This window comes from Zeus faber (genome assembly GCF_960531495.2).
Source record: "Zeus faber genome assembly, chromosome: 11".
NCBI classification, from domain to species: domain Eukaryota; kingdom Metazoa; phylum Chordata; class Actinopteri; order Zeiformes; family Zeidae; genus Zeus; species Zeus faber.
The window spans coordinates 3,193,183-3,220,807 of record NC_137205.1 but is presented as its reverse complement, the minus strand read 5'-3'; the positions used below and the strand labels follow the sequence as shown (position 1 = coordinate 3,220,807).

The 27,625-nt window shown below is 42.0% G+C and overlaps 1 protein-coding gene across 1 annotated transcript; it reads right to left on the bottom strand.

Moving 5' to 3' along the window:
• Positions 1-2,156: 2,156 nt before the first annotated feature.
• itpripl2 (ITPRIP like 2) lies at positions 2,157-24,906 on the bottom strand (the record flags this gene model as incomplete). Its single annotated transcript, XM_080009516.1, is given in 9 exon segments — positions 2,157-2,353; positions 14,127-14,279; positions 14,282-14,643; positions 14,645-14,868; positions 15,432-15,500; positions 17,013-17,146; positions 19,148-19,295; positions 23,051-23,105; positions 24,707-24,906. Coding segments are annotated over 9 exon segments (1,542 nt in total).
• Positions 24,907-27,625: the final 2,719 nt, after the last annotated feature.

Genomic DNA, 27,625 nt, shown 5'->3' with positions numbered 1-27,625 from the left:
TACCTATTTTATCTGCAGAGATATGTGGCCGATTGACATCGCAAGGGGTCTGGAATTAAAGATTTAATTCGCAAGCTTAAGCTGAGGTAAATGGTGACAAGTTGCCCGACCATCACCTACAGAGTTGAAATGTCCTATGGTGCAGAGCTTCCCAACCACCAGGCCAACCATGTGGTGGATCATACCGTGCTTAGACAATATAAGATGTTCATATGTTTCGTTTCTGGATGGAGCCAGTTAGTTTTTTAAGTATGGAGAAGGCAGGTACATGGTAGTTAAACATATTAAGCATTGTTGAATCTTTAAGAGGGTGGAAAAGCGGTTGAACTCTGAAAGTATAGCAGCAATTAAAACTAAGATTTCATTTTTATGTTTTTATTTTAACTTGTTGTAGAGACACAAGATGTATCGCTTAAATAACTTTTAATACTAACTAATTTCACAGGAACTAGGGTCGTTGATTCCCTTTGCAGCCAACCTAGTTACCACTATCTAAGAACTGGTCACACAGGGATGAAATTGGTAATGATTTTCTTGTCTGGATCTTGGTAAGCTAGATAAAAGTAGAGTATCCCTTTAAGATTAGTTATTAGTTAGGTCAGGCATTATAAAATCAAATTAATTTTCTGTTGCAGGTAATTGCGCAAGAGTCTATGTTTTCAACTGCTTATATTTTCGGCACCTCGGTTCTTAGAAAGTGGCGAACAGGCTCTGATTGGGCATTGTTTGGTTTTTAGTACATTTCGCCGAGAGTGTTGAGCAGTAGCGCCAAGATGCTCAAACTCAAACGATGCTTAATAGATAAAGATAATTTTAAATTAAATCTAAGAGTTGTCTGTCAGAACCAGAATCAGATTATATTTGAATACGGTTTTTACATCTGTTTGCATTATTAAGATTCCTTCAACCAACTGAGTTAAATGGCTCATTCAGTCTAAATACTCAATGGAAGTTAAGTTGGGTTGGGAGCAGAGGAAATAAAGTGTACATAAGGTCTTGATTGAGTTAGCGTATTTACATTAAAACATGGATTTTTCCGTTATTAGTTGGGGTATTGAAGGACTGCTTGGATGTGTAAACATCTTAATTGCAACTTGACCTGTCAGTCGGACATTTTGTGACGCTAACCTTGCAGTAAGCAATGAAGTTGGCGATGTTGTGAATAGAAAACAAAAAAATGAGTGAAGAAAAAAACTCAGCAACACGACACAGCAAGAAAGACTGTTGATGAAAGCAGAATCTGAACTTGGTATGTCAGCAATAGATCAATCAGTCAGCCCAAAAGTTTCCTAGCAGTTTTTCTTTTCAATGGAGAAGCAACACATTGGTAAAGGATTAGCAGCAGGCTGGCAGTCGGCCATCACAACATCCGCATGGAATGAAAATTGAAACTAAAGCAGAAAAAAGGCCCAAAAAAGGAGAAATCTAGTTAGTTAAACAAATAATATTCGGAAAAAAATAACCTAAGACAAGCGTTTCATTTCATAAATAGACAGCAGATTATAAATCACGGTTGTGTAACATATTGTGTCATATATCATCCCTGTTGTTTGTACTACACATGTTCTGTTCTGGTTGCTTTGTTTACTGTCTCGAAATATCGGCAGCAAATATCAGCAGGTCTGTAACCCTACCATACATGTCATTAGAGCGAGGCAACTGGAACACCCGGAGAAATCAGGAGAACAATGGCCTAATTCTACTAAATATTTTTAATATACTTACTAAGGATGTTTAATTTGCTTCAATTTAATTTAAATTATTAAGCAATTTAAGTCAATGGAGAAGATCTTGGTTCTCCAGTCAGCCACCACAGAAGCTAGCGGTGAAAGTCGATGCCAGTGCATAGACATATACCGTTTCAAAGTAAGACATTTAACCATTTCTGCAGCCCAAAACTTTGAGACTCTACACTGGCCTAGGAGAATAGGGGGGAAGAAAGTCAGGAGCTTTTTTGAGGAGGCCTGAGGGACAATGTGCTTCAGAGAACTACTCTGAAACTAAGACGCCAGCACTGATAATCAGAGGAGAAGATGAAACAAAAAAAGCAACACCCCACCCCCACTTTTTCTCTCCATCTAGGCCACCATTTATATTATATAACCATCCATTTCTAGTTCCTGTACTGCTGCAGCCTCTTGCAATTGCCCCCACAATCATGTGACTTCCAGGGAGGCGGGCGAGACTCGGTCACATTCGGCCCTGGATCGCAGGCTGTGCCACTGCTCCACCGGTGCCCGCTGGGAGACCAGCAGTATCTGCCAGTGGCCAGTCTCTGGGGGGCTTGTGGAGAACTGACCAATCAGGATACGGCCCACAAAGTCGTTGCTGCTCTTCATGTTGTGGCCGTACACTGGTGGGCGGGAAAACAAGGGGGAAGGGGGTTGCAGCGAGAAAAAAGTATTACATTTTTTTTTGTTAAAAGCTGATGGCATGTACCATCACAACACTGGACTGAAATTATGTTGGGTGTTGGATTAATTTTATGGGAGAGACAGATTTGGTTAAAGGCATACTCCATTTTTCTGGTCAATCGCAAATCTTTGAATGAGTCGATGTGCATTCCATAACAGGCTAACACAGTTAACATGTGGGTTCGCCGGGACTAGACGCATCGGGATGAAATTGGTATTGAACTTCTCAAATCTGAAATAAACTATAGCTTTAAGATTAGTTCTATCAGATATGTGACCCACCCCAGCAAAACCTGATTTGTGGCGCATTTCTAAAATCACCACGAGCCGCCAAATAAATTGAAAAATCCTTTCTAGAAGGAAAATTTGATTTTTCCAGATTTGTGTTCCTTTTTGTTTTTTTTAATCTCTCTAAGTATTTTCAAAGCCGAGTTTGATTTATAAATAGAAGATAAATGTTAAATAGTCAAGTTAAATATTCCCATTAGATTACATGGGGAAACACAGTTCGATTACCGAAACGCTGAACAGCGCAAATGCTGATCCATCATTTCCTTTAAAGCGACCATCCAGGTGAAAATCATTCCTCCATATTTCATGTGATGTGAAGTCACAATGAGAAACTGTTTTGATAGAGTTCAACCTTTAAATGGTATTAGTTTTACACACACACCTGGATACATTGTTGTGTAGGTGGTGTAATCCACGAAGAAGAAAAGCTGAAGTCACTTCCGTAAAGCGATGGTTAAAGCGCAGGACAAGAGCCTTCAGTTTCACTTGTCTGTGAAAACTTTACTCTCCATGTTGTTATGGATTACAAGAAGTGGTTGGCGGAAGCTCTAAATCATATTGCGTACCTTAATCGGACCAGTGCGATAGATCCTAGTCAGTGTAAGCAGCGTTTACTGGGCTTCATTTTCCACGATGATAGTCAGTCTTTCGACAGCGACGCCGAGAACGACAGTGTTGCTGAATCTGATGTCGGCGTTATCCCAGACTTGGAGAACATTTCAAACAACCAACCTGAATGTGACGATGACATGGAATATTTTCAAGAACCACCGGAGGAGACCGATGACAAGCCCATTTGTTGTTACAACAGAAGAAGTTTCTACAAGAAGCAAATTCTACAGCACAAGGAAAAAAGGTTGGAGAAGAGGGTCAACAACTCCATGATCAAGAACACCTATGAGCGCCTCAACCTCTCTCTGGGTGGTCGTGTTCAACCTGCGAGCAACCACATCAAGATGTATTACAGTTTTGACTTTGCTCAACAGGTTAGTACATTGTCTAAAGAAGTGATGTAAACTTTGGCTATGCATCGTGGAGAGAGTTACATGAACGGGGTTGACACAAGGCTACAGCAGAAATTTAATATATACAGATTCGGCATATGCACATAATGTGTGTCAATTATTTGGATCAGTGTGGAAAAATCGAGGATTATAGAAAACCGATGGTTCTCCGATACAGCATCATGGCCAAATAATGAAATTGTTGCATGCAATGATGAAACCAAAGGAAATAGCTGTAGCTAAGTGTGCAGCACACAAAATGGACACGTCAAGGGTCACACAAGGTAACAAAGCGGCTGATGAGGCTGCTAAAGCATTTACCGGAGCAAACAAAGCAGGCAAGGTTCTTCTGGTCACTCATGAAGTGGACTTGTAAGATAAAATCACGTTCAGAGATGTGATCGCGATGCGAGAAGCGGCGTCAGCCATAGATAAACAATTATGGTTGGACCGAGGGGCCACACAAGATTCTGCTGGTCTGTGGAGAAATCATGAAGGACTGATAGTAGCACCCCCTGACCTACTAGGTCTGATGATTCAGGAAGCACATGGGTTAGCCCATGTTGCAAGGGGGGAGGTAAGGATAAAAATCACAAAAGAGTATGGTTTTTGGGCACCGTACTTGCTTGAGCAAATTGATTATGTCATAGGCAGATGCACAATCTGTCTTAAAAATAATGTTCGGAGGGGTGTGTTGTGTCCACCCGGTCACATTCCAACTCCGACAGGTCCTATGTGTGAGTTGGTTGTGGATTTTGTTGACATGATTAGACCAATAGGAGGTAAAAGATACATGTTAGTCGTCGTGGATAGATTTTCACGGGGGACTGAGGCATGTCCAACAAAGCGTAAAGATGCTCAGTCAGTTGCCAAGCCAAGTTCTTGTGTCGTGAGGTCATTAGCAGGTGGGGACTTCCAGATCGGATATCCTCAGATAATGGGAAAGAGTTTGTGGATAGAACAGTAAAATTAATTCTGCAAAAATTGGGAATTAAACAACGTTTAGGAGCTGTTTATCATCCGCAAAGCCAAGGAGTATGTGGAAAAAATGAATGGTGTGCTGAAAAATCGCATTGTTAAAATCTGTCAGTATACAGGTCTGAATTGGGTAGAGGTGTGTAGTTAGGAGCTAACACTAGTAGAGAAAGACCCATTCTCAATATCTGATTCCATCATTTACTCAACACTATTGTTAATGAGGAAAATGCATGGATAAAGGGGGGAAAGGAAAATGTTAATCATATATTGGAATAAAGTATAATGCAAAAGTGAATTCATTATACTGTATTTGATGTTTGTGCGAGATACTGGCCGGTGATTCTTTCTTTCAGGACCAGTCAGAGGATGGCTGTGTCCAGAGATTCTAACAGCCTAATGGATTTGAACACTCAAACATGGACACTCAAAAATGGAGGATGAAAATGGACGGCGGACCATGAATGAGGACATCATGATCAGGAATGTCGAGTGAAATATCATTAAAAGTTGATAGTATTAAAAAAGCAACAGTTCAATACATACATATGTGTCCTGAATGTTTTCATAATATTGGAGTTTGTTTACGACAATGTAACCTGTATTATTGATGAATATCCCGTACTCTACGCTAGATATTTTTAGCAAGACATATTACTTTGATTTGCTATTGTTTTCTTTGAGTTGTCTATAGTAGGATGAAGTGAATACATTTGGACCTCAGGTATTTTCTTTTTTTGCTGTTTTTGAGGGACATTGGTGAAAGGCAGGGAAAGGTCCACTGGAAGGTCCGATGGGTCTACCAGCCTGACTTTGGACACATTTTTGATTTATTTCTGAGGCTGTAAATGAAACTACAAATGCAAATTATACATGAACCAGCATGAACTCTCAGGTCCACAGACAGTGGTCTTTTAACTACAGTATACCCTTGTGTCAAAAGAGTCAACAATGTTTGTGAGTCTTTGTGGCATGTTTCCAGGTTAGAGGAACACAAGATGATATCATAGCTCTCTAGCTATAGTGGTACAATTATTAGAATGTAGTGAGTACAGGCCATGGGTAGTTTTGTTCTTTTAGTCCATTTTTTATTTAGGGCTAAATAATTCTGTATTCTGTATTGTCTAATCTATATTTTTCCTTCCAACCAAGAGTGCACAGCTAACTGTTATCTGCTCACTGGCACCATTCCCAGAGTTTGTTTATCAAATACCTCCCAGCAGCGGAATTGTCACAGAACCAAAAGCCCCCACCTTTTCAGTGCCAGCCAAACATAAAAATGCAGATACAGTGGCTAAATTCCTGTGCAGAGAAGTTTTACCAAGATTTGATATCCCAATAGTAAGTTCGGACAATAGCAAGGAATGTGTGGAAAAAACAGTGAAATGTGCTTTATAAATAAGGTGTGACTTGACTTGAACTGACACATCGTTGTTTAACATATTTGCATCTTTAATTTCTCATAATTACTAGATTTTCATAAGTTTATCTCTTTCATTAATTTCTTTATCTCACATGTTTACTCGTTACTTGAGCCATTGCGCACGCACTGATCAAGGCCTGCAATCTTCTGATCCGAAGTCATATGTGCCCTGGCAGCCTCGACCTAAAAATGGGTCTAAATGACTGAGAGATTGGCGTAAGTACATATGAGCTCCTCCGGTAACTTGATCCAAGCGCTATTTAATGGTGGATACCAATAGCACATGTAGGGCCATTTAGTGGCTGTGTGCTGTGTGTGTGCTTGTGCTGTGTGTTAGAATGTGTGTGTTAAGTGTTGTATGATTCATTATTGTGTTTTGTGTTTGAAAGGAATCTGTGAGAGCATAAAGGTTTGTTGTATGGTCTAAACTGCGGACCATCGTCTGACCCGCGACTCAGCAAGTCAACAGGGCCCATAGAAACTAAGGTGAGCAGAGCCATTTTGAATATCTGTATGAGTGTTGACTGTCTGGGACGTGGTAAGACTTTGGTAGTTGTAGAATGTGGGTTTCCTCCTCGTGAGCACTGTATTTTGTGTTGCAACATTGTTGCTGAAACTGATGTTGTTTGAATGCTGTTTCAGTGCTGTTGGGATAAAGACAACGAAAATATAATTGTAAAGGAAGAGAAAAGGAAGTGAGCAACTAGAAGGTTGGAGCATACTGAGAGAAGTTTCTGAAAAAGATTCAAGCTGTGTGCGCTTTGCTGATGATGTGTGAATGTGTGTAAGCCTGCCCAGCATCCACAGCATCACATCCTGAGTTCCACCCACTCCAAGCTACACACATTTAGCATATGATAATAGCGCTGATTATTAACTAAAGCCCACATATAACCACGACAAACTCACAACTGACTGAACCCGACTGAAGCCAACGGAACCAACTGACCCCACCTGAACCACCAGAACTTTCTTGTCCGCTCACCAACATCCCTTGAAAAGGTGAAAGCTGCTCAACATCCACCTGAGCACAAACCCCTCCATCAGTTCCAACCTGGGGACTGGGTCCTCGAAAAGAACCTACGACGATCAACTTGGCACAATCCCCGTTTCCTGGGACCGTTCCATTTCCTGCTTGTCACCAACACTGCCCTCAAGGACGAAGGCCGAGCCTCCTGGGTTCATGCCTCCCACTGCAAGAAAGTTCCTACTCCCCTTTGGGTACTCGTTGAAGAGACAACATGAGTGTACGCCGAATGTTGCTCACCCTGCAACTGCGATGGAACTACGTCGACCACGCCCCCGCTTGTGGCACACCTTTTGCCATCCACTCCCGATGTGCTTACGTGTGGTAGCCGCAGCGGAAGAGGCAGTAACAGCTGCCGCGCCGTATGTGGGCTACTCGCAGTGCACGCTGATGGTGCCCCCTGCTGTGGAACTGATCCTACAAACTGGTAAACCAACACAAATGACACCACCAAGATTTTTGCGTTATCATGTTTGTCTGCTTGGCATGCCAAAAATAACAATCCAACGCTGTTCCCCACTCCACCCAGCCACATTACTCGCCCCCACTGAAGTCACAGAAAATGAAACACTGCACGACTGCTTACGAGCCATTGAAATCGCTTTCAGGCCTAGGGTGGACCTCCGTGAGGACCATATCCCCGACGCAAACCTCACCCTCTGTGTGGACGGATCGACTTCGCAATGTAGAGATACAGGTCAAACAAATGTGGGTTTTGCCGTCGGACAGCCGCTATGCCTTTGGTGTGGTGCATGACTTTGGCGCCCTGTGGGAGCAGAGGGGATTTCTGACGTCATCAGGAAAACCCATCGCGCACCTCACACTCGTGAAAGAACTCTTATCTGCAATTGAGCTCTCCAGAGAAATTTCTGTTATGAAATGTGCCGCACACACCAAAAATACAGTCTGCTCCACAGCTGGACTTCTGCTTCACATTTGATAACGCCTGGCCCTCCGCAAAATGAGAACATACCCATAATAGTATGACAACATAGCTACGACATATGCCACTAAATTAGCTCCTGGCATTAACGGCACTCGCCTACTAAACAGTGTTTTCTGGTTATGTGGCCATAAAGCATACACCCATCTCCCTGATGGATGGATTGGCATTTATGCCCCGGTTTGGATGGCCAATCACACTTTTATTGTCTCCGCTTTCAACAACACTGCTGACGTCAATGCTACTTGCACTAAACGTGCACTGCCCACCTTCAAGATTCAAGATTCAAGATTTTTTATTTGTCATATACATATACATACTTCCATACATATATGCAGTGAAATGTAATGCAACGCACCCGGTGATAGCACACAATATGTCCTAGGAAAAAATAGAAAATAAAATAAAAAGTCGAAAATTCCTTTCTAATAGACTGACTAACTGACTCCTAAAACGTAATACAGTAAGTGGAATACTTATAGAATAAGATAAAAATATATAGAATAAAATACAATAAAAATGAATTGAAATAAAATGGAATAGATAGAAGGAATATGCCTATGTATATACAGATATGTGCATTTAAAGTGGCATGTGAATTAAAGTGGCATGTGAATGTGAGTAGAGGGAGTAGTGTTTGGGATAATACAGCACAGTATACAACAGTACGGCGCAGCAATACGGCATCACGAAAAACCCTGAACAGTGATACAGTATGCGGTACAATATGCTACATACAGTACAGTAGGTAGTGGAGCCTAGTGTATGGCTCAGTTAGGACCCCTGGTGAGGTCAGCGTTGACAGTTCTAATGGCGTGCGGGAAAAAACTCTGTCTCAGTCTCTCTGTTCTCGCTGTGTGACTGCGGAGGCGCTTGCCTGACCGCAGCAGCTGAAACAGTCCGTTGTTGTTGCTGCTACTACACCTCCTGGTGTATAGCTCCTTAAGGGGGGGAGGGTAGTTCCAGTGGTACGTTCAGCTGAACACACCACCCTCTGCAGGGCCCGCCTGTCCTGGGCAGTACAGTTCCCAAACCAGGCAGTGATGTTGCCTGTCAGGATGCTCTCCACTGCTCCAGAGTAGAAGGACTTGAGGATCCTCACCGAGACCCGGAATTTCCTCAGCTGCCTGAGGTGGTAGAGACGCTGCCTCGCCTTTCTCACCAGAGTGTCTGTGTGAACAGCCCATGTTAAGTCCTCTGTGATGTGGACTCCCAGATATCTGAAGCTGCTCACCCTATCGACAGAAGTCCCATTAATCCACAAGGGCGCGTGCGTCCTCGATTGTGATCCACGCCTAAAGTCCACAATCAGCTCCTTGGTTTTGCTGACGTTCCGGTGTAGGCTGTTGTCGCGGTAGGCCTTCTCATCGCAGTCGGTGATCAGGCCCACGACCACGGTGTCGTCAGCAAACTTGATGATGGTGTTGGAGCTGGACCTGGCCACACAGTCATGTGTGTACAGGGAGTACAGTAGGGGGCTGAGGACGCAGCCCTGGGGGGATCCTGTATTCAGGGTGAGGGAGCTTGACATGTACTTCCCCACCTTGACCACCTGGGGGCGGCCGACCTTGAGTCCTCACGACTCAGTTTGGGGCTCCGACATCCCATATAATCACAAATTATGGAATGGGGGCCAAAAGGTCCTACTCTCGCTCTTCCCTTCGACTTCATTACCAACGCCACGACACAAGAACTTTGCACGCTCCGCCTATTGTCCCTGCAAAACCCTATGGTGCTGGACCATCTTACGGCAGCACAAGGTGGGGTCTGCATCCTCGTCAGGGCGGCTTGATGTACTTTAGTCCCCGACAACGACGTCGATGGCCAGCTGACATAGGCTTACCCAATTACGCGACGTCACTCTTAAGGAGGAAGTCAACGACGCTCAGAGTGGGTTCTGGTGGTTCCTTATGAATTGGCACCACTGGCCCACTCTTGGTGCTTTAGCTGCCGTCCTTGCTTTATTATGCACTTGTTTGATTTTCATAATACCATTACTGCACCGCGTGACCACTCAAGTCATTAAGAACTTTGTTACCATCCCCCTTGACGACCCTGAGACCCGTAAAATAAGGGCATAGTAGTGATTGAAATAAAGCAGTATCAAAAAACATTTAGTATTTAAACAGTTTTTTAAAAACAAAATAAAAAAAATCTAAAATGGAAAGAAGTAATGTAGTATAAGTAATATTAAACAATTCACAAGACTAAATAAAATGCAGACAACAATGACAGTGAGTCAACTTGATAGTGGACATCTTAAATAGTCGTGGGCCTCAACAATGCTGTGTCATACTGAATGGCAAGATAGACACAGTGTTGTAAGACAAACACTGCAATGTACTAAGAGGTAAGACAAAACAGCTATGCAATGCAGTACTTGGTACATTAAAGTGACTAGTTTTAAAGTTTTACCAGCCTCTTTTAAAAGTGACCAAGTATGTGGATTTATAGGTTCTAGTCTTTGGCCTTTTGATTTCAAAATTAGGGTTTTTGAACTATGCAATTTTTATTTTACTTAAAATAATTGTGAAATATCACAACCAATTTCTCCATTGACCCCCATCACCCCAGCCAACCGCCACCCCCATTTAATAGATTGGTTTTCTATTGCTATTTGTTGTTGTTATTATGTCATTCATTCTCTCAAGGTCATTCAATTGTGTGTGTGTGTGTGTACCATCTTTATTATGTTATAAATATTAATAAATACTATGTATAAAATACATATATACTTAGAACAAGTGTATAATATAATATATGTATTTAATAAATACATTTGTCTACTATTTCTTATCTAAATAGGGGTGGGAATCACATATGGGGACCTGGGGGAGCTCCCCGAAAACCAGACACTGGCACTGGTGACCCTGATGTGACGTCATCCAATGGGGTTTCAGCACGAGTTCCGTGTTGTATTTACTCCTTAACTTTCACTGATTTCATCTTATCATTCCACTAAAATTTGTTTCTGAACGAATTTGAGGGGACAAATAATCAATCCAAATGCTGAATTTTAACTCAAATTAGATCTAGAAGTTACAATTAAAAGGTTTGTTCCCACTACCGTAAAGCATGGGCTCGCTCGCTCTGGGATTTTCTGTTTCATTCAATAAATGTTGTTTAATAAGATAAATACATCTGCAATTAAAAATACTATTTAATTTTTTCATTTGTCATGTTTTTTATTACCACTGGGTGTACGTGGCTATTCCGCACCCAGAGCAATGCCACTGGACCGGGCGATTCCGTGGTCTTAAGTCTGGCCCCATCACCGGCACATCCATCACTGAAGTTCAGTCCCTGTCTGGGAGTAGGAGCGAAATAAGTTGCTCTAAACTGAGTTCTAAGAACAGCAATCAGCAACAGTTCCTACAGTAGTTCCTACGAACACGATGAAAGGGACGGTTCCTCCAAAACGTCCTTAGAACTATGAAAAAGTTCCTGCGGTGCGAAAAAGCATGATATGGGGAGTTTTGCGATACATTCATTATTTGTGATTATATTTGCAGCTATATTTCACAATTTTTTATGTAAATTAAAACACCTGTTACACACGGTTACTTCAGTTCCCATCCTTTGCTTTTAACCAGCTCCTTGTGCTTGAAGTGTTCAAACTTGGCAATGATGGAGCAGGGACGGTTCCCCACGTGGTTTACCAGTCGGTGTACCCGGTGAACGGTGATCTTTTCACAGAGTCCACTGGGAGTTTCAGGGAGGTGTTGAGGAAGTCTTCCACCATGTTTTTTATTTTTTTTATTGCTTTACTTGTCTCGATGAGAGCGGATTGTCATTTTGGATCTGTACTCACTTCCATGTTCTTGCAGGATCCCGGCATGCTCCCCTTCAGAAAATGTTTGAACAAAAATTGAACACTGGCCTGAATTACCAGACATAAAGAAATATGTTGGGTACGGCCCCCCCCATAAAAATCCACATATCCTGGGAGTGTAAGAGTGTGTGTGCGTAGCTATTGGTGACAAAAGCAGGAACGTTATCTATTTCCCCTAGTGATAAAAGGTTTGTCTCTTTTTACAGATTTGTCTCTTGACAAGTCACTCACAAGTCACTCAGTTTGTTGGATTTTAGGTTTATTCAATTTAGCTGGTATAGTACATGGGTGAGCAAGGGGGCAATCTCTCGTAACTATTTAGAGATTTAATATACATTAATTATTGCTATTTCCCAGAGGGACTCCAGCATACCTTTAGTACTGGAGCAATGCAGCATTATTAGACTGCGGATTGAAGTCTATTTTACAAGCTTCGGTTCTCTCTCTCTCTCTCTCTCTCTCTCTCTCTCTCTCTCTCTCTCTCTCTCTCTCTCTCCCCCCCCCCATCCCGCACCTTCTCCCTCTCCCTCTCCCCCTCCCTCTGTGTGTAAACTGTACAAAGGAGGATCTCTGGACTACAAAGGGAGCTGTCCTTGTAGTGAACAGCTGTCTCAAACCTGGTGAAGAAACGAACAGATCCCTGTGTACCTAGTTATCTCTAAAGAGAGATGTCTGTGCTCTTGCTGACTATTTTACCGGTTGACTGATTTGTCTCTGGTTTTTGTTATGGTTTTTTTTGGTTCCTTCGTGATAAAGTTGCTGCTGCTTTGACATGACTTACTGCAAATAAAGGAATCTTAAGAGTCTCTCTCTCTATCTCTCTCTCCTAAAATTCTACTTAACTCAATCAACAGATCCTAAATGAATTACACATTCAAATGTTAACAGAGTCCTGTTATTCATTTAATGATCTCTGTTCAAACCAATTCAAAACCCTGCCCGAAAATTAACAGGAAGGGACCTTCGCAATGTTTTTTTTAAATTAGGTACGGTAATAGCCACAGACTTGCAACCAATTGTGTGCTGCTCAGAATAGTCCCTTCTTTCATATACATTCCCATTTTTTCCGCATTTTTTGCGTCATTAATAAATGTGTAACAGGTTAATATGTCCTAATATTGGGAAAAATATCCAAGGTAAAAGCTACAGACTTGCAACCAATTACATGCAGCTCAGAACACTCCCCTCTATCATTCAGGGATATATTTCATTAGTATGTAATGGGTCACATAACTATTAATGGTGCCATTTTATAGTTTCAATTTTTTCCTTTGCTGTTACAGATTTTAGTTTCCTTGTCTGTGTTCTTTTTGGACGGTCCTTGACTGTGATTAATGTTGTAACTCTCCATTGGTAATAATGCAAATCCACCTTCTTAAATATCAGCACTGATTTATTTGAGGGTTTTTGACATTCTTTAAATGATGTCTTACTGTATTTATTTATGTATATATTTAAGTATTTATTGATGGATTTAAAGAAAGATATATTTACATTGCATCCACAGGATATACATTATATGACACACAACACTCCAACTAGTAGCCAGGATTGTGTGTTTTCTATGCTGAGTCCTTATTACTGGAGCAGACACGACCTGGCTGTCACCATAGCAGCAGCAGAGGTGAGGCTCAGGGGAGTTTGCACTCTCTCTCGCACCAAAACAGAGCCACGTCATGGCAACCACGTCTGTGGCGTGGTGGTAAGGAGGTAAACAAAGTCAAGACTTCCATGGAGGGTTTCAGACTTTTATTTAGCCCTCCCTTTCAATAACCACCAGCTACCACTGCCTCTGGTCAGGAGTTTTTACAGTTAGAAACAAATATTGTTTTTACCACATTCAATTTTAGAATTTGCATAGAAGAACACAATAGAAAATTTAGACAACTACGGAGTAGTTGAATAGAATTTATAAGTTAGTGCAATCACACAGAAATGAGCAGCGGTGTCTTTGTTTCAGTCCTCCTATTAGTTTGTGAACTGTTCCAACTTTATAATGTACTTACAGCTGTAATGTAGTTACAGCTTGGGAGAGATTTGTCATGCAAATGTTGTGCTCAATAACATCTGAAAGTAAACTTCTGAACCATTTATTTGATATGTCTTTACACTTTTAATGGAATGAAATAAAAATCAGACAGTGTGCTCTTTGGGAGTTTCAGTGTGCCTCCAGGTGTTGGCAATGTCCATGGCCTGGCCTCCTGAGCTCAACTCTACTCGTCTGGGGATGACTCAGACAAATTAGCCTGTGGAGGTGGGTCCAGGAGTAGGCTAGACGCCCTGAAACAAGATCCAAGGACACGGCTGGGATCTCCGCCCAAAAGTTCCCACCTGATGCACCATGACCTACTAAGGCAACCTCCTTGACCGTTTTGGGAGGACCAGACAGCGTGGCAACAAGCTGTTAGAACTCTCCCCTCCTAGGAAGAGATGAGCCATGGATCTCTGTTCAACCCCCCCCTTAAGGCTCCGTATCAGGTCCTCCACACATGCCACCAGGTGGCATTCCTCCCAGGCCTCTGGAGGGGTTCTCAGGACCAATTGCAACCAGGCTGTCTTTAAAAAATATGAGGAGAGCACAGACCTCCACAGTGTTGCTCCCTGCTTGTCCAGACCATGGGCACCGAGGTCACGAATGGCCTTGACTAGCTGGAGGCACTTGAGGTGGCAAGAGCTTTGAGGGACCCGAGCCCTAAGCCAACCTAGAATCCTCTGCTCATGGCGTGGGAAATAGTGTCCACAGGTCTTTCCGGTTGAGACCTTGAGTCAAGGAATCCAAGTGGACAGCAGTGTCTGCTGGTACAAGATAGAGGCCATCACCTAGTGGCAAGGCAGGGAGCAAGCGTATGACCATGGAAATGTGGCAACGGACGTAGTCGGAGTGTGGGGTCAGGCGCAGCTCTACATGCTCATTGGACAAAGTTAAACTCAATGAGCAGCGCTGCTTGGCGGCTGTGTGCTATCCACACGAGCAGCGCTGCTCATTGAGTTTAACTTTGGACGGCCAGGTAGAACCAGCGATGGACAGAGTCTGTGGTGAGCCTGTAGGCTTTGCTCCCTGCAGATCCACTTGAAGCCCTTATGGGGCACGCATCCAGGGTGCCCTGGGAGCAAAGGCACAAGTAGGCATCAGTAAAATGACGGTTTCTGCGGACCCACTCCTCACACGTGGACACCTCAAGCATGCACTTAGGAACCTGACCCTTCATGTTCGCCCTCTCTCCATTCTCCAGCTTCCTCAAAATAACCTCCACCTCCTCCTCTTCTTCCCTGTCTACCTCTTCCTTCTCCTCCCTGCCATTCCCCTGCTTTGTTTGCTCCTCCCCTCTCCCTTGCCCACTCTTGTGACAATTGCTTTTCCTCCTCTGGATGGCTTAAGAGAGTTTTGGTTTCAGCTGCCCTTCATTTCTCTCTGCCTCCTTCCCAGCCTTGCATTCTCCTTTTTGTTTGCTGTCCCTTTCCTCATCCTCCTCCTTATCCTTCTAACCCAAGTTCACGCTTGGGTCCAGCCCAATGGGGCACCCTTAGCGGTACCAGAATGTCGAAGCAGTCCGGAGAGCCGACCTTGTGTTCCTCATAGGCGCTGCCAACCTAGGGGTAGAGGTTGGGTAAAAGGCAAGGAATGAAGTACATATGGTTATTGATATTAAAACACACATATTAGACAAGTGTAAGAGTGCACATATTTGCTTGAGTAACATACAGTACAATATACAGTTGTATCCAAACCATAATTATCCCAACTTACCAGTCAACCAAATCACATTTTGATTGCAGAACAGGAGTGAGGAAATGTTTTTATCTCATTGGGAGTGGGTGTGCAAGCTTTGAAAATCATACGTAATTATTTTGTTTAACAGCTTTAAATTGTACTTCCTCCGGATTGCAAACTAGGAGGACACCAAATACTGTAGCTACTGTCAACCTTTCACCATAGATCCTGGAGCCAGTAGATACAGTTTACAATTGAATTCATTACTACGGGCAATGATTGCTTGTGATCGATCATGGACAGGTTGTATCTAGAACAGCCATTCCCAAACTGTGGTACGTGGACCATCAGTGGTACATGGAGGGACCCAGGTGGTATGCCAGATGACTCTCTGCACCATGTATGTATGTGTGTGTGTTTGTGTGTGGAGGAGGGGTCTATTTGTCCAAATGTCTATTTTTTCTAGTAAACTCTTTACCAGTATTATCCCAAATCCCAAACCCCCCCAGACCTCTGCATTTGACCCATCCTATTATTTCACATATCTAGGAGGTGGGCTTAATCTTAATAAACTCCAGAAGTTGATTATTACGTTGAACACAGACAATCACGTAATTATTAATGCACTTCACATTAATAATTAACCTGGCTACCTTGACTATACTCCAAATGGCCCATGCCATTTGTAGCATGCCATGAAAGTAACATAAAATTGTTTTCACTGTATCCGTTTTAGTTTTATCAAACGCTAACACTCTAACATGGCACATAAACAAAAAGCTTAACACTAAACACTTATGGTCCATGACCTGTTGCTCAAATGGTGCACTTCAGTCTGCATCCAGGTGACATATCCCACATTACATTCAACACAAATCAGTCCAATAAGTCAAGAACAACTTATTCAACAATCAACTTATTGCCGATTGCTTGGATAGAGATGGAATCATTTTTGTTAACAGTCTTATGTGAAGCAGCAACCATTTCAGCCATGTGTTTGAAGGTACCTGCTTCACCTGCTGGGAACTCCTAAGGGATTAGGATAGTTTTCAAATTCCCCTAAATCCTGGTGGAGATTGGAGTGATTTCCAAAGTTTAAGAGGCAGATACAATCATTTTACTGAATTTATTGCATTACATTTTCAATTTACATATTTGTGCAATTAGGACAGATTTCCTACTCTGAGATGCTTTATAAAAATGTGCACATATCACAGGATTGGTTTGATCAACTCCCAAACAAAATATGCAACTTCCCGCTGAAATTAACTGAGTCATCAAGTTCAGTTCCCTGACATTTGATTGATTGTTCTTTTTTTTTTTTTTTTACATTTTCTCCAATAAGGCTTGCCTGATTAAAAAAAGCTATAAATCCATCTTTTAACACATACCTGTAAGAAGTCACCCCGAAATGCGAGGGATGATTCTGGGGGCACGTCGGTGCGTCCAGCTCTCACCAGGTCCCCGATGAGTTTGGCCAGCAACAGCACTTTTGCCGGCCGCTCCGGGATGGGTGGAGCAGTACCTGGCAATGACCAAAAACATGTTTAAACAATGTAGGAACCTGAGCAATACTTACATGTACGAAACACTTACTAGAGGTACCATTTAATCAGATCCAGAGGTTTATTTGGGGTTGAAATGAAGGCCAGCCTTCATTTGAACCCCCAACCCCTAAACCTAACCCTTTCCTTTTTTGCAGGGTGTCAAGTTAAATGCATCTCATAGCATAAATTAATTCGGGACCCAAAGTCATGCATATCACCTGACTGTCTGATGACTTGTACCAATTACCACTTCAACTCCAATCACAACTATCAATCACAAGAGCAATTTAAGACAGTTATTTAAGTTGCTTAAAAAAAAGGAATGTCCTGGATTGTATGTAATTTGATACAGACTCAATGATGTGTGTGATTAATGTGTTGTGTTTGAATCCGGGGCTCTGAGACATCTGTCAAACACGTCCACTGAGGCACGGCATCAAGACTGATAACATTTTTACAGAAGCACCTGATCAATGACAAATGACCTCGCAATCCAGATTGGTTTGATTTGCGTTTCAGGAAGAGTTTGGGCCAGAAATTTGTTATTGACAGTTGAAATTGTGAACAGTTTCAAAAAAATCTCTAGCTATTTTTAATAACATGGTTGAAGTTTCTGTGAGCTAGCTGAAGAGTTATGTTAACATTGCAGGCCAGTCAATTCATGGCAAAAGAAAATCATGTATTTTATTTATTTTAAAGATTTACTGACAGGACATTTTATTTGTTCCTTGCATTGCATTTGTTTGTTGCATTAAGTCATACACCGCACATTTCTTTCAGGGCGCATTTAGTCTGTTTGAATCGAACCCTGGTGTGTTTGAGTAGAGAATCGAGAGGTGGTCTCGGAATGCTTCCAAGTGAACCCTAGTGTGGGGTTTGATTGCGGTGAGAACACAATTCGACCCTGATTCAACCCAATTGCGGGAAGTGAACCAAACGCGCCGTGATTTCTGTGCGCGCTCGCAAAAGGTTGGTTTATACTTCCCCCGCTATATTTCGGATCAATAAATGAAAGTATTTTGTGAGTACATTAGAATTCAGAATTTTTGAAACCGGAAACAAATCAAAAGTATACATTTCACTCTGATTCGGATAAGGCAAACTGATTAATATGTGAGAAAGTGCACTTACAAACCAACCACTGGATAGATGGTACTTTTTTCAATTTCCTGCATATATACACTGTGACGAGGGCCCTATACGAGCAAACAAATCCACTCCCCTTCATCGGAGTCTTGTGATGTCTACGAATGATGTTGAGCCAGCAGACACCGGAGAGTAAGACAATGGCCAATCAGTGCCAAGTGAAGATAACAGATATGTTCAGAACCTCCTGTTGTTCTACAATCACACCCCGGCCAGACACCCGCTGTGACAGGTCAATGGGAGAATCCTGCCAAATGGCAGCCTATTGACTCGGGAAGGTTCAGTTGCATTCTACAAACCTTTGCCCCTTAGGACTAGAATTGGACTGAAATTGTGTCTAAGTTAATGTGTAACCACTATAAAATCCTCACACACACCAAGCCTTGCTACGAACACTCATGTGAACCGGTTCCTGTTGGTGTGCGGCCACGCAAACCCGGTAAGCAGAATATTTTTGGATGAGCCACGTCACCCCTTGTGCTACGTCACCTCAAGTCCATTAACAACACCCTGCTGGACTCACTGCAGGTCACCTACAGAGCAAACAGGTCTGTAGACGACGCAGTCAACTTGGCTCTACACTACATCCTCCATCAGTTGGACTCTCCTGGCACCTACGCCAGGATCCTGTTTATGGACTTCAGCACCGCATTCAACACAATCAGCCTAGCTCTTCTCCAGGACAAGCTCCTCCAGCTGAGCATGCCCGATTACACCTGCAGGTGGATCACTGACTTCCTAACAAAGCCTGTCTCGGACCCCCTGATCAGCACCAGTGCCCCACAAGGCCTCCTCTCCCCGCTGCTCCTCTCACTGTACACCGATGGCTGCACCTCCAGACACAAATCTGTCAAGCTCCTGAAGTTTGCAGACGACACCACCCTCATCGGACTCCTCTCTGAGGGTGACGAGTCTGGCTACAGATGGGATGTGGACCACCTGGCTTCCGGGTGCAGCCAGAACAACCTGGAGCTCAATGCTCTGAAGACAGTTGAGATGGTAGTGGACTACAGGAGATGGCCAGCCCCCCCCTCACCATGTGCAACTCCCCAGTAAACACTGTGAAGTCCTGAAACCAATTTCCCAAATTAACTTGATGGGACTAAGATGGCTGCCTGAAACTTGGCTCCGGGTGACTGACACACAGTAAATATACTTCTTTGTGCTATTTTCAAATTAGTCAATTACATCCTCCACTGCTTACAACCTACTTTTATAAAAGTGAAGAATGGCAGACTTACAAAAGAATGTGACAACGGAAGCGCAAAAAATTAGGAAGTTGAGCACAGCCCATGCACTAGCAACCATTAGTGATGAAGATGTGCACACAAGTGACCCCCTCATCTGAGATATGCAACACAACGCTGTTTTAAATTCTTATAGAGAAAAGAAAATCAAATGGCAGAGGTAGAAAGGAGAGTAGGGATGCGATAATCAGGAAGCTGAAGTCCGGCTAAAGAAGAACTCCCTGGCTCCAAAATCCCAGCTGGCTGTACTGGAGGACTGACTAGCTCAGGCAGAGGACAGAGCAGGATGGAATAACCTGGGATTTGTAGGAATACGCGAGGGGAAGGAGAGAATTAATACTATTGCCTTTCTCAATTACTTGCTGGCAGATCTCTTGGCATTAATCTCTGCCGGTAAAGAGAGACATGGATCCTTGGAAGCATAGCACTTGTTTTTCTTAAAAAAATAGAATAAAGTTTTTATTCTCACCTTGCTTTCCCTTTATCATAGAGCTAAAGTCTTCAGTTTTTCTGGACCTCAACGTCAATGAGCCACCCTCCTATTATTTTTTTTTTTCATCTTTTCTTATAATAACAACTAAAACAGAGTAGTAGGGATCCATTTGCTTGTGCATCAGTTTTCTTGACTTATTGGACTGATTTGTGTTGAATGTAATGTGGGATATGTCACCTGGATGCAGACTGAAGTGCACCATTTGAGCAACAGGTCATGGACCATAAGTGTTTAGTGTTAAGCTTTTTGTTTATGTGCCATGTTAGAGTGTTAGCGTTTGATAAAACTAAAACGGATACAGTGAAAACAATTTTATGTTACTTTCATGGCATGTTACAAATGGCATGGGCCATTTGGAGTATAGTCAAGGTAGCCAGGTTAACATATTTTCAGATAACCCTTGCCTGTAATGGCTAGTAGTAATAAATTATGTTACACTACGTGGAATGTAAACAGCCTGGGAAGCCCTATCAAGAGAAAGAAGATACTCTGCAGCATAAAATCTAAGAAATTTGATGGTCTTTTTAAAGAGACTCAAGTGCTGGTTGTAGTCAAAGCAAAGGGGTTGCTAGTTTAATTATCCAACATGCAATTGAAATGTCTTAAGGACATTTCTGATGGAGAAAGTATCATTGTGATGTCAGAAATTCAGGGACAGTCAGTGATACTGGCTTATATTTATGCCCCAAATGGTGATAACCCTGTCTTCTTTATAGACCTTGTGATTAAATTATTTGAGAGTGGGGACTTCCCCATTATTCTTTGTGGATATTTTAATATCACTGTGGACCTCGATGGAGTAAACTAACTAAACAACTAAATCAGTTCTCACACTGAAGGGTTTATGTCATTATTTGGGGCTTATAGATGTTTTGAATATGTTGAATCCCACAGGCAGGGGCTACACCTGCTATTCAATTACCTATTTCTTATCTCCAGTTCTCTATTTCCGGCTGTTTTTTCCTGCTCAATTGGGAACACTCCGATCCCTGACCAAGCTCATGTTGCATCGGACTTATTACCATACTGTGAAACAACTAGATCACCTTCATGGAGATTCAACTCCTCTCTCCTACAGGACCCTGTATTCAAAGAAGAACTTGGGGCACAAATTAAAAACTACATGGAAATCAATGTGCCTACCATACAGCACCCTCTGCTAGTATTGCCTGGGAGGCATGAAGTTCGCGATTCTAGGTTCTATAATTAAATAATAGTATTAATTGTCTGTTGTATTAAATAAACATTTAAATCACTCTAAATGAAACGTATCTTAACTTACCTGTGCTGGACAAAAGAGTTCAGGCAAATGTGCTTCATTATGTGTTGTGCTGCTCAGGGAAACACTACATGTGTCTGTCTGTCTGTCTCCAAATTGCATGTCATTTTTCTACTGTTGGCTTTTCTCAGGGGGCTATATCATTCAATATGCACCATACAGGAAAAAGCTAAATACACTGTTGTTCACCCACCTAGAGAAGAAGGTAGAAATAGCACAGATAAATTTGAGGGGGAATACGTCTCCTTCTAAGGAAATTAAGGAAATTAACACAACTCTAACCCTATGAGTATAACTCTATACAGTGGTACTTTGATTTAGGAGTGCACTAACATACGAGTTTTCCGAGTTACGAACCGTCGTTCCGTCAATTTTTTGTATTGATTTGCGAGCAAAAATGTGAGTTACGAGGAGCGAGCTTCAGGTACACCGCCGCTAGTTGGCGTGGCGAGCGAATCCGGCCAGCATCCCGCATCTCACTCGTTCACTTCACGTGGTTACCTGACTGTGGAAGCATTTCTTGTCTTTTGTGCTCGCGTTTTGTGCTTTTTCTGCAGTTATTTTGCCAAAAGAAAAAAATTCTAACCATGGGTCCGCAGAAAGTAAGTGCTGAGAAGAAGAAGCGGCTGATGTCGATTTAATTAAAGCATGAAATCATAGAAAAAAAGCCACTTTATTTCTTTACATTCTCTTTTATTATGTTTAATTATGTTTTTATACAATATTTGTTATTTAAAAATACATTTTTCTAATTTAAAAACACGTATCAAAAAAAATTGGGGTGGTTTTTTGGGGGCTGGAACGGATTAATGGCATGTCAATTTCAATTAATTTCAATGGCGGAAATTAGATTTGCTATATGAGCAGATTGATACTCTGTCACGGGACGAATTAAACTCGTAAGTCAAAGTAACACTGTACTCTCCAAAGAGGAGGAGTTTATTTTGTTTCGGGCACGACAAACTTGCTTTGAATCTGGGGATGAGGAAGGGAATTTTTTAACTGGATATATCAACCAGAAACAATCTAGTTCAGCAATTCCTGCAATACGGTCGTAGGGAGGGAATACGGTGACCAATCCAAAGGATATTAATGATACACTTAGGAGGTTTCATATGGATCTTCATATATCAGAATGCTCCACAACTGATAACCTCTTTTCTTGATGATTTGAACCTTCCCAGTCTAAATGAGGAACACCAAGACTATCTTGATAGTGTACTTTAATGTAATAAAGACATTACCTTCTGGTAAATCACCTGGCCAGGATGGTTTTACAGCAGAATTCTTTAAATGCTGTGTGACTGAACTCATGCAACTAATGGCGCAGATGTTCAAGGAAGCTTTTAGAGAAGGAAAATTGCCTTCTTCTTTATCCCAAGCAATTCTTACCCTTATTCTTAAGAATGTTATTATTACATTTCACTGCATATATGTATGGAAGTATGTATATGTATGTGACAAATAAAAATCTTGAATCTTGAATCTTGAAATGTTAAGGATCCATTTGACTGTAAGAGCGTCAGACTGATCAGTTTGATTTCAACAGATTGTACAATTTTATTGGAGGTACTGGTTAATAGAATTGAGAAAGTGATTACATCTCTTATACATCCTGATCAGGTGGGATTTATTAGTAAAAGACGCTCATCTGATAACATAGAGCGGCTAACAGACACCATTGTCTGTTAGCCGGAGATAGTTAGAATGGAGATACCTGTTCCACACTCTTGGAGCCTTCGGCTTGGTCCTCTATTTTGATTTTGTAGTACCTTAAATTGATACAGTGATATCAGTATAATAAAAAAGGGAAGTAAGCATGGTCTTAATTGATTGAACACACACACACACACACACACACACACACACACACACACACGGCCGGTTGGAACCGCGGCATTCTTTAACATGGGAGCGGAAGTGAAGCGAAACAGTGCGCATGTACAAGCACCTGCGCCCGTGCGTCTAGTGTGTAAGGGGTGCAAATCGCCCATTTTTATCAGGTTTACCCGCGTTTAAAACCTGGATATGAATAAACCTATTGAATTTTGAATCTTGAATCTACCTTCTAATGTTGGTACTGGTATTTTTTTTCTTTCTGTACTGTATTTTGTTTCTTAACAACTTCTGCCTGTTATTGACACTTTGTAGTGCATCACTCTGTTGTACAGGTTTTTCCCTGGCTTACAATGATGTTTTTTAAAGTTCTGTTTTCTGCTTAAGTGTTCAGCACCCCCGACCATATACATTATGGAGTGCTGGTGGGATGACGTATTTTTGTAGGCCAATCCGGAAGTTATCATCGCCCTGATTCCTGACTGCCTACAATACGCCAAATGGTCGGAGAGCTGGTCGTAAGTCTGAATGGTCGTTAAACAGTCAGGCCTTTAAGTGAGGAGTCCCTGTACGTAGAGATTGCATAAAATGACAAATGTTTTCCATAATTATTGAATAAACCAGTTGACCTATAGATGACTTGTAGATCAATAGGTTAGCCAGAGGAAGCATAACATGAGTCATCACTACATTTAGTTTGTGCCAGTACATGAAGCACTCGTTCTAGTTCTCCCTTCTTGCTTTCCTGAAAATCAAAAATCTACTCATGCTTTTTATTCCTAGAGAAGGTTGAGCTGGCTGTGACTGTGACATAAAGTGGTTTGATACTACTGACAAAATGTAATTTGCTTTGGACAAAAGCGTCTGCTAAATAACGTGATTTAAGGGAATGGAAGGACGTACATATGCAAGCCCAGAGGGGAAAAGTATTTCTGTCAAAGCTGCCTAATTTTGCATATGTGGTATTTGATAATTCCATAGAATAGGGCGGATGTGCCTCTGCTTTAACGCAGTGATTCTCAAAGTGGGGTCCGTGCAATGACACGGGTTTGTTGTTGGGTTTGTCTTTCCACATAATCTATGTAGAAGTGTAAGAAATAGGCGTAATATCAAATCATTTTTTAGGGACATACGTGAGGGTGTCCTCCGTATATTTTCTCTCATATATTTTCCTTGGTTGGAAAAAATTGTGAGAACCCCTGCTTTATATAGTAAATACAAAATATGGGAAAAAAAGAATAACAATTAACAAAATTATGTAACTAAGTATCAGTGGGACCAGGAGCGATAATATAAAAATATAAATAAACTAGCTATTGTTAGGATAACTAATACTAATTAGGATACTAATTCGCTCCACCAATGAGGTTCTCGTACGTCTTTGTTATTTTCATTCCGGCTTGTGAAATCACAAAACTAGCTGGTTTACAAACAGTCAGCAGCTGTCAACCAGAAACGAGAAGACAAAAAATAGGCAGCCAGCTCACTTCCTTTCTTGCGTCAGTAAAGGGGGTGAATAGGGTTTCAATTAAATTACCTGACAAAGAGTGCGCACGTCGGGATGGCCAGGAGAAGTTTCAGAAGTGCGGGTAGCAATAGAGTTTCCATCAGGGCCGTGGTGTCTGACTGCGGCTCAGAGCTCAGTCGGTGAGCGACGTGGAGAAGAAGCGCTAACATGACCAGCACGAACGTGAGGAGAGGCCAGAACACCCAGAGGTTGAGTGTGTATACCTTCATCCTCCAAACAAGAGGACTTATTTTCTGTACTGCAAGCCTCCTCTTCTGCCTGCCTCTGAGGCGTGTTGGCCGTTTTTCAATTTAGTTTAACCCAAAACCTCGATGTGTGAGAGTTTGTGCATGTCAACCCATTGTTGACACACACTCTAAAGAAAACAAAACCAAAAAAAAACCACAGTTCCTTCACAGTTCTTTTTTTTTTTTTTTTTAATCAGATGGTGTTCTTCGTTCTCATAAATCCTCTTCCAGAACTACTTACTCTTCTGTGTTAATAAATTTTTTTGTTGTTTAGGGAAGTTGTTCAGCGCTGGCAGCTAGCTGTTGCAGTTCCCCTTGTTAATAATGTTGGTTCCCACTTCCCACTCCCCTGCTTGTCCTATGCCCAGAAAATAAAACACTGAAGTTGATGTATATTATGTTAAGTTCCTCTTTGACTCATGCTTCATGCTTCATGCTGTGTGGGAAGCAGGGCAGCGGTAGCCACTTCCATTATATTGCATCGTAGTCCTTTGCTTTCCTCTGTTGATTCTTATATTTTTTCTTCTCTTTGCCTCGTTCTCTCTTTCAGGTGCACAGAGGAAATGCTACACTCTTGAGAGTGGAATTCCAGCGTTGGAGGATAGGAGGTGAAGGAGGAGGAGGCTACAGAGAAAGAGATCCTCCTGCAACTCTTCTCTTAAAGAAACAATGGCAGATATGCAGCATAACTACAGCAGCCCAAGTCACCACACACACACACATACACACACACATACACACACATGAATAGAATATAATCTGTTCATCAGGGATACAGAACATTAAAGAACAAATCGCTAAAATTGTATTTGCTTGTTGCACAAATCAAATGTAAAATGGTGGAAAAAGTAATGGAAAGCCACACTTGGGTTGATTTCAGGGTGCCCAGTGCCAAGTGTATTCAAGATTCAAAAGGTTTATTCGTCACATACATATATGCAGTGATTTCACACAATATGTCCTAGACTGAACACAGTAGCTACCTAGAAAAAAAATTCTACTTGACCAACTAACTCAGGGGTGTCAAACTCATTTTAGCTCAGGGGCCACATGGAGGAAAATCTGTTCTCAAGCAGGCCGGACCAGTAAAATCATGGCATAAAAACTTAAAAATAACGACAACTTCAGATTGTTTTCTTTGTTTTACTCCAAAAAGAACTTAGACTTCGTCTCAGTGTATCTAGAAAGCCATTAAACTTTAAGTCAGAGCCTATCTGGGATTGAAAAAAAATACAAAATAAATAAATAAAACAACTCTCTTATGTATCAAATACCTCATTTGTCATTTCCACATATTAATCCTGTGCTAACTCAACAAACCATACAAACCGAGGTAGAAACTATTCAAGAGGGTTGATTTACTCCCTGCCTTGTAGGCTACACTATTTATTGATAGAAAAATAAAAGCTGTGCAATGCATGAACAATTTCAACAAACCAAACTTATTAACTGAAGTGACTGACATTATTACAGTAAATCACACACTATTCATTTTCTTTAAATTTCCACAGAAGACAATCATTTTCACAGAACTATATCAGGGTGCAGTATCTCATGCAGCATTTTAAGCGGGGTTACCCTGGCATCTTTTAGCTTTCACAAGTGCATCTATATCAGGTGTCACATCCTGAATGGTAGCCAATTTTAGGATGTTATTCAAGTGCTTGTTTGTGAGCCTTGAGCGCAGCTTTGTTTTATTGATGCTCATTACAGAGAAAACTTGCTCACAAAGATATGTGGTTCCAAACATGCACAGCACTTTTGCAGCAAGGGCTGTCATGTTGGGGTAACGTGGCAAGAGATACTGATAAAATGTGTCCAAGCCAGCTGCGGCAAACTTGCCCTTCAAATCTGAGTCACACTGCAAGTCTATTATTTCAAGTTGGATGTTGACGGGCAGATCAAGCGCATTTGCGGTTAATGGTTGAGCAAAAAACTTTGAAGTCTTTCTCCAGTTCACCAAAAATCTGAAAGCGTGTCTCAAACTCCCGCAATAGTCCCGTTATTTTATCTTTGAACCGCTTCATGGCTGCGGCATGCCTCCATTTGGAGTCTGCACTTTCTCTCTGAACTTTGTCGCAACACCTGCATTTTTCCCGACCATTGAGGGCGCACCATCTGTAGCCCGGCTGACAGCGCGGGACCAGTCCACTTCGAGCCTGTCCAGTGCGCTGACGAGTGCGGTGAAAATATCAGCTGCTGTTGTGGTGTCCGTCATTGGCACCAACTCCACAAACTCCTCGGTGACAGTCAAAGTGTCATCAACTCCGCGGATGAATATTGCCAGTTGCGCAACATCAGTAATGTCCGTGCTTTCGTCAATTGCAACTGAAAAAGCAATAAATGACTTTAAAACTGCACTTCAATTGGCTGTCCGTATCCGCCGAAAGATCAGAAATCCTGCAACTGTATTTCTTGTCAGGCTGATATTTGCAAAAGCCTGGCGCTTTTCAGGGCACACAATCTCCGCAGCCTTCAGCATGCATGTTTTTACAAATTCCCCCTCAATAAGTGGCTTTGAAGCCACTGCAATTTTATTAGCTATAATGTAGCTGGCTTTCACTGCAGCATCACTGATTTCTCGGCGACGAGTAAACACAGACTGCTGTTTCTTCAGAACCGCCAATAATTCATTCACCTTCTCTCTTCTCTGTTGTCCTTGAAAGTTGTTGTATTTGTCGCCATGAAGAGTCTCATAGTG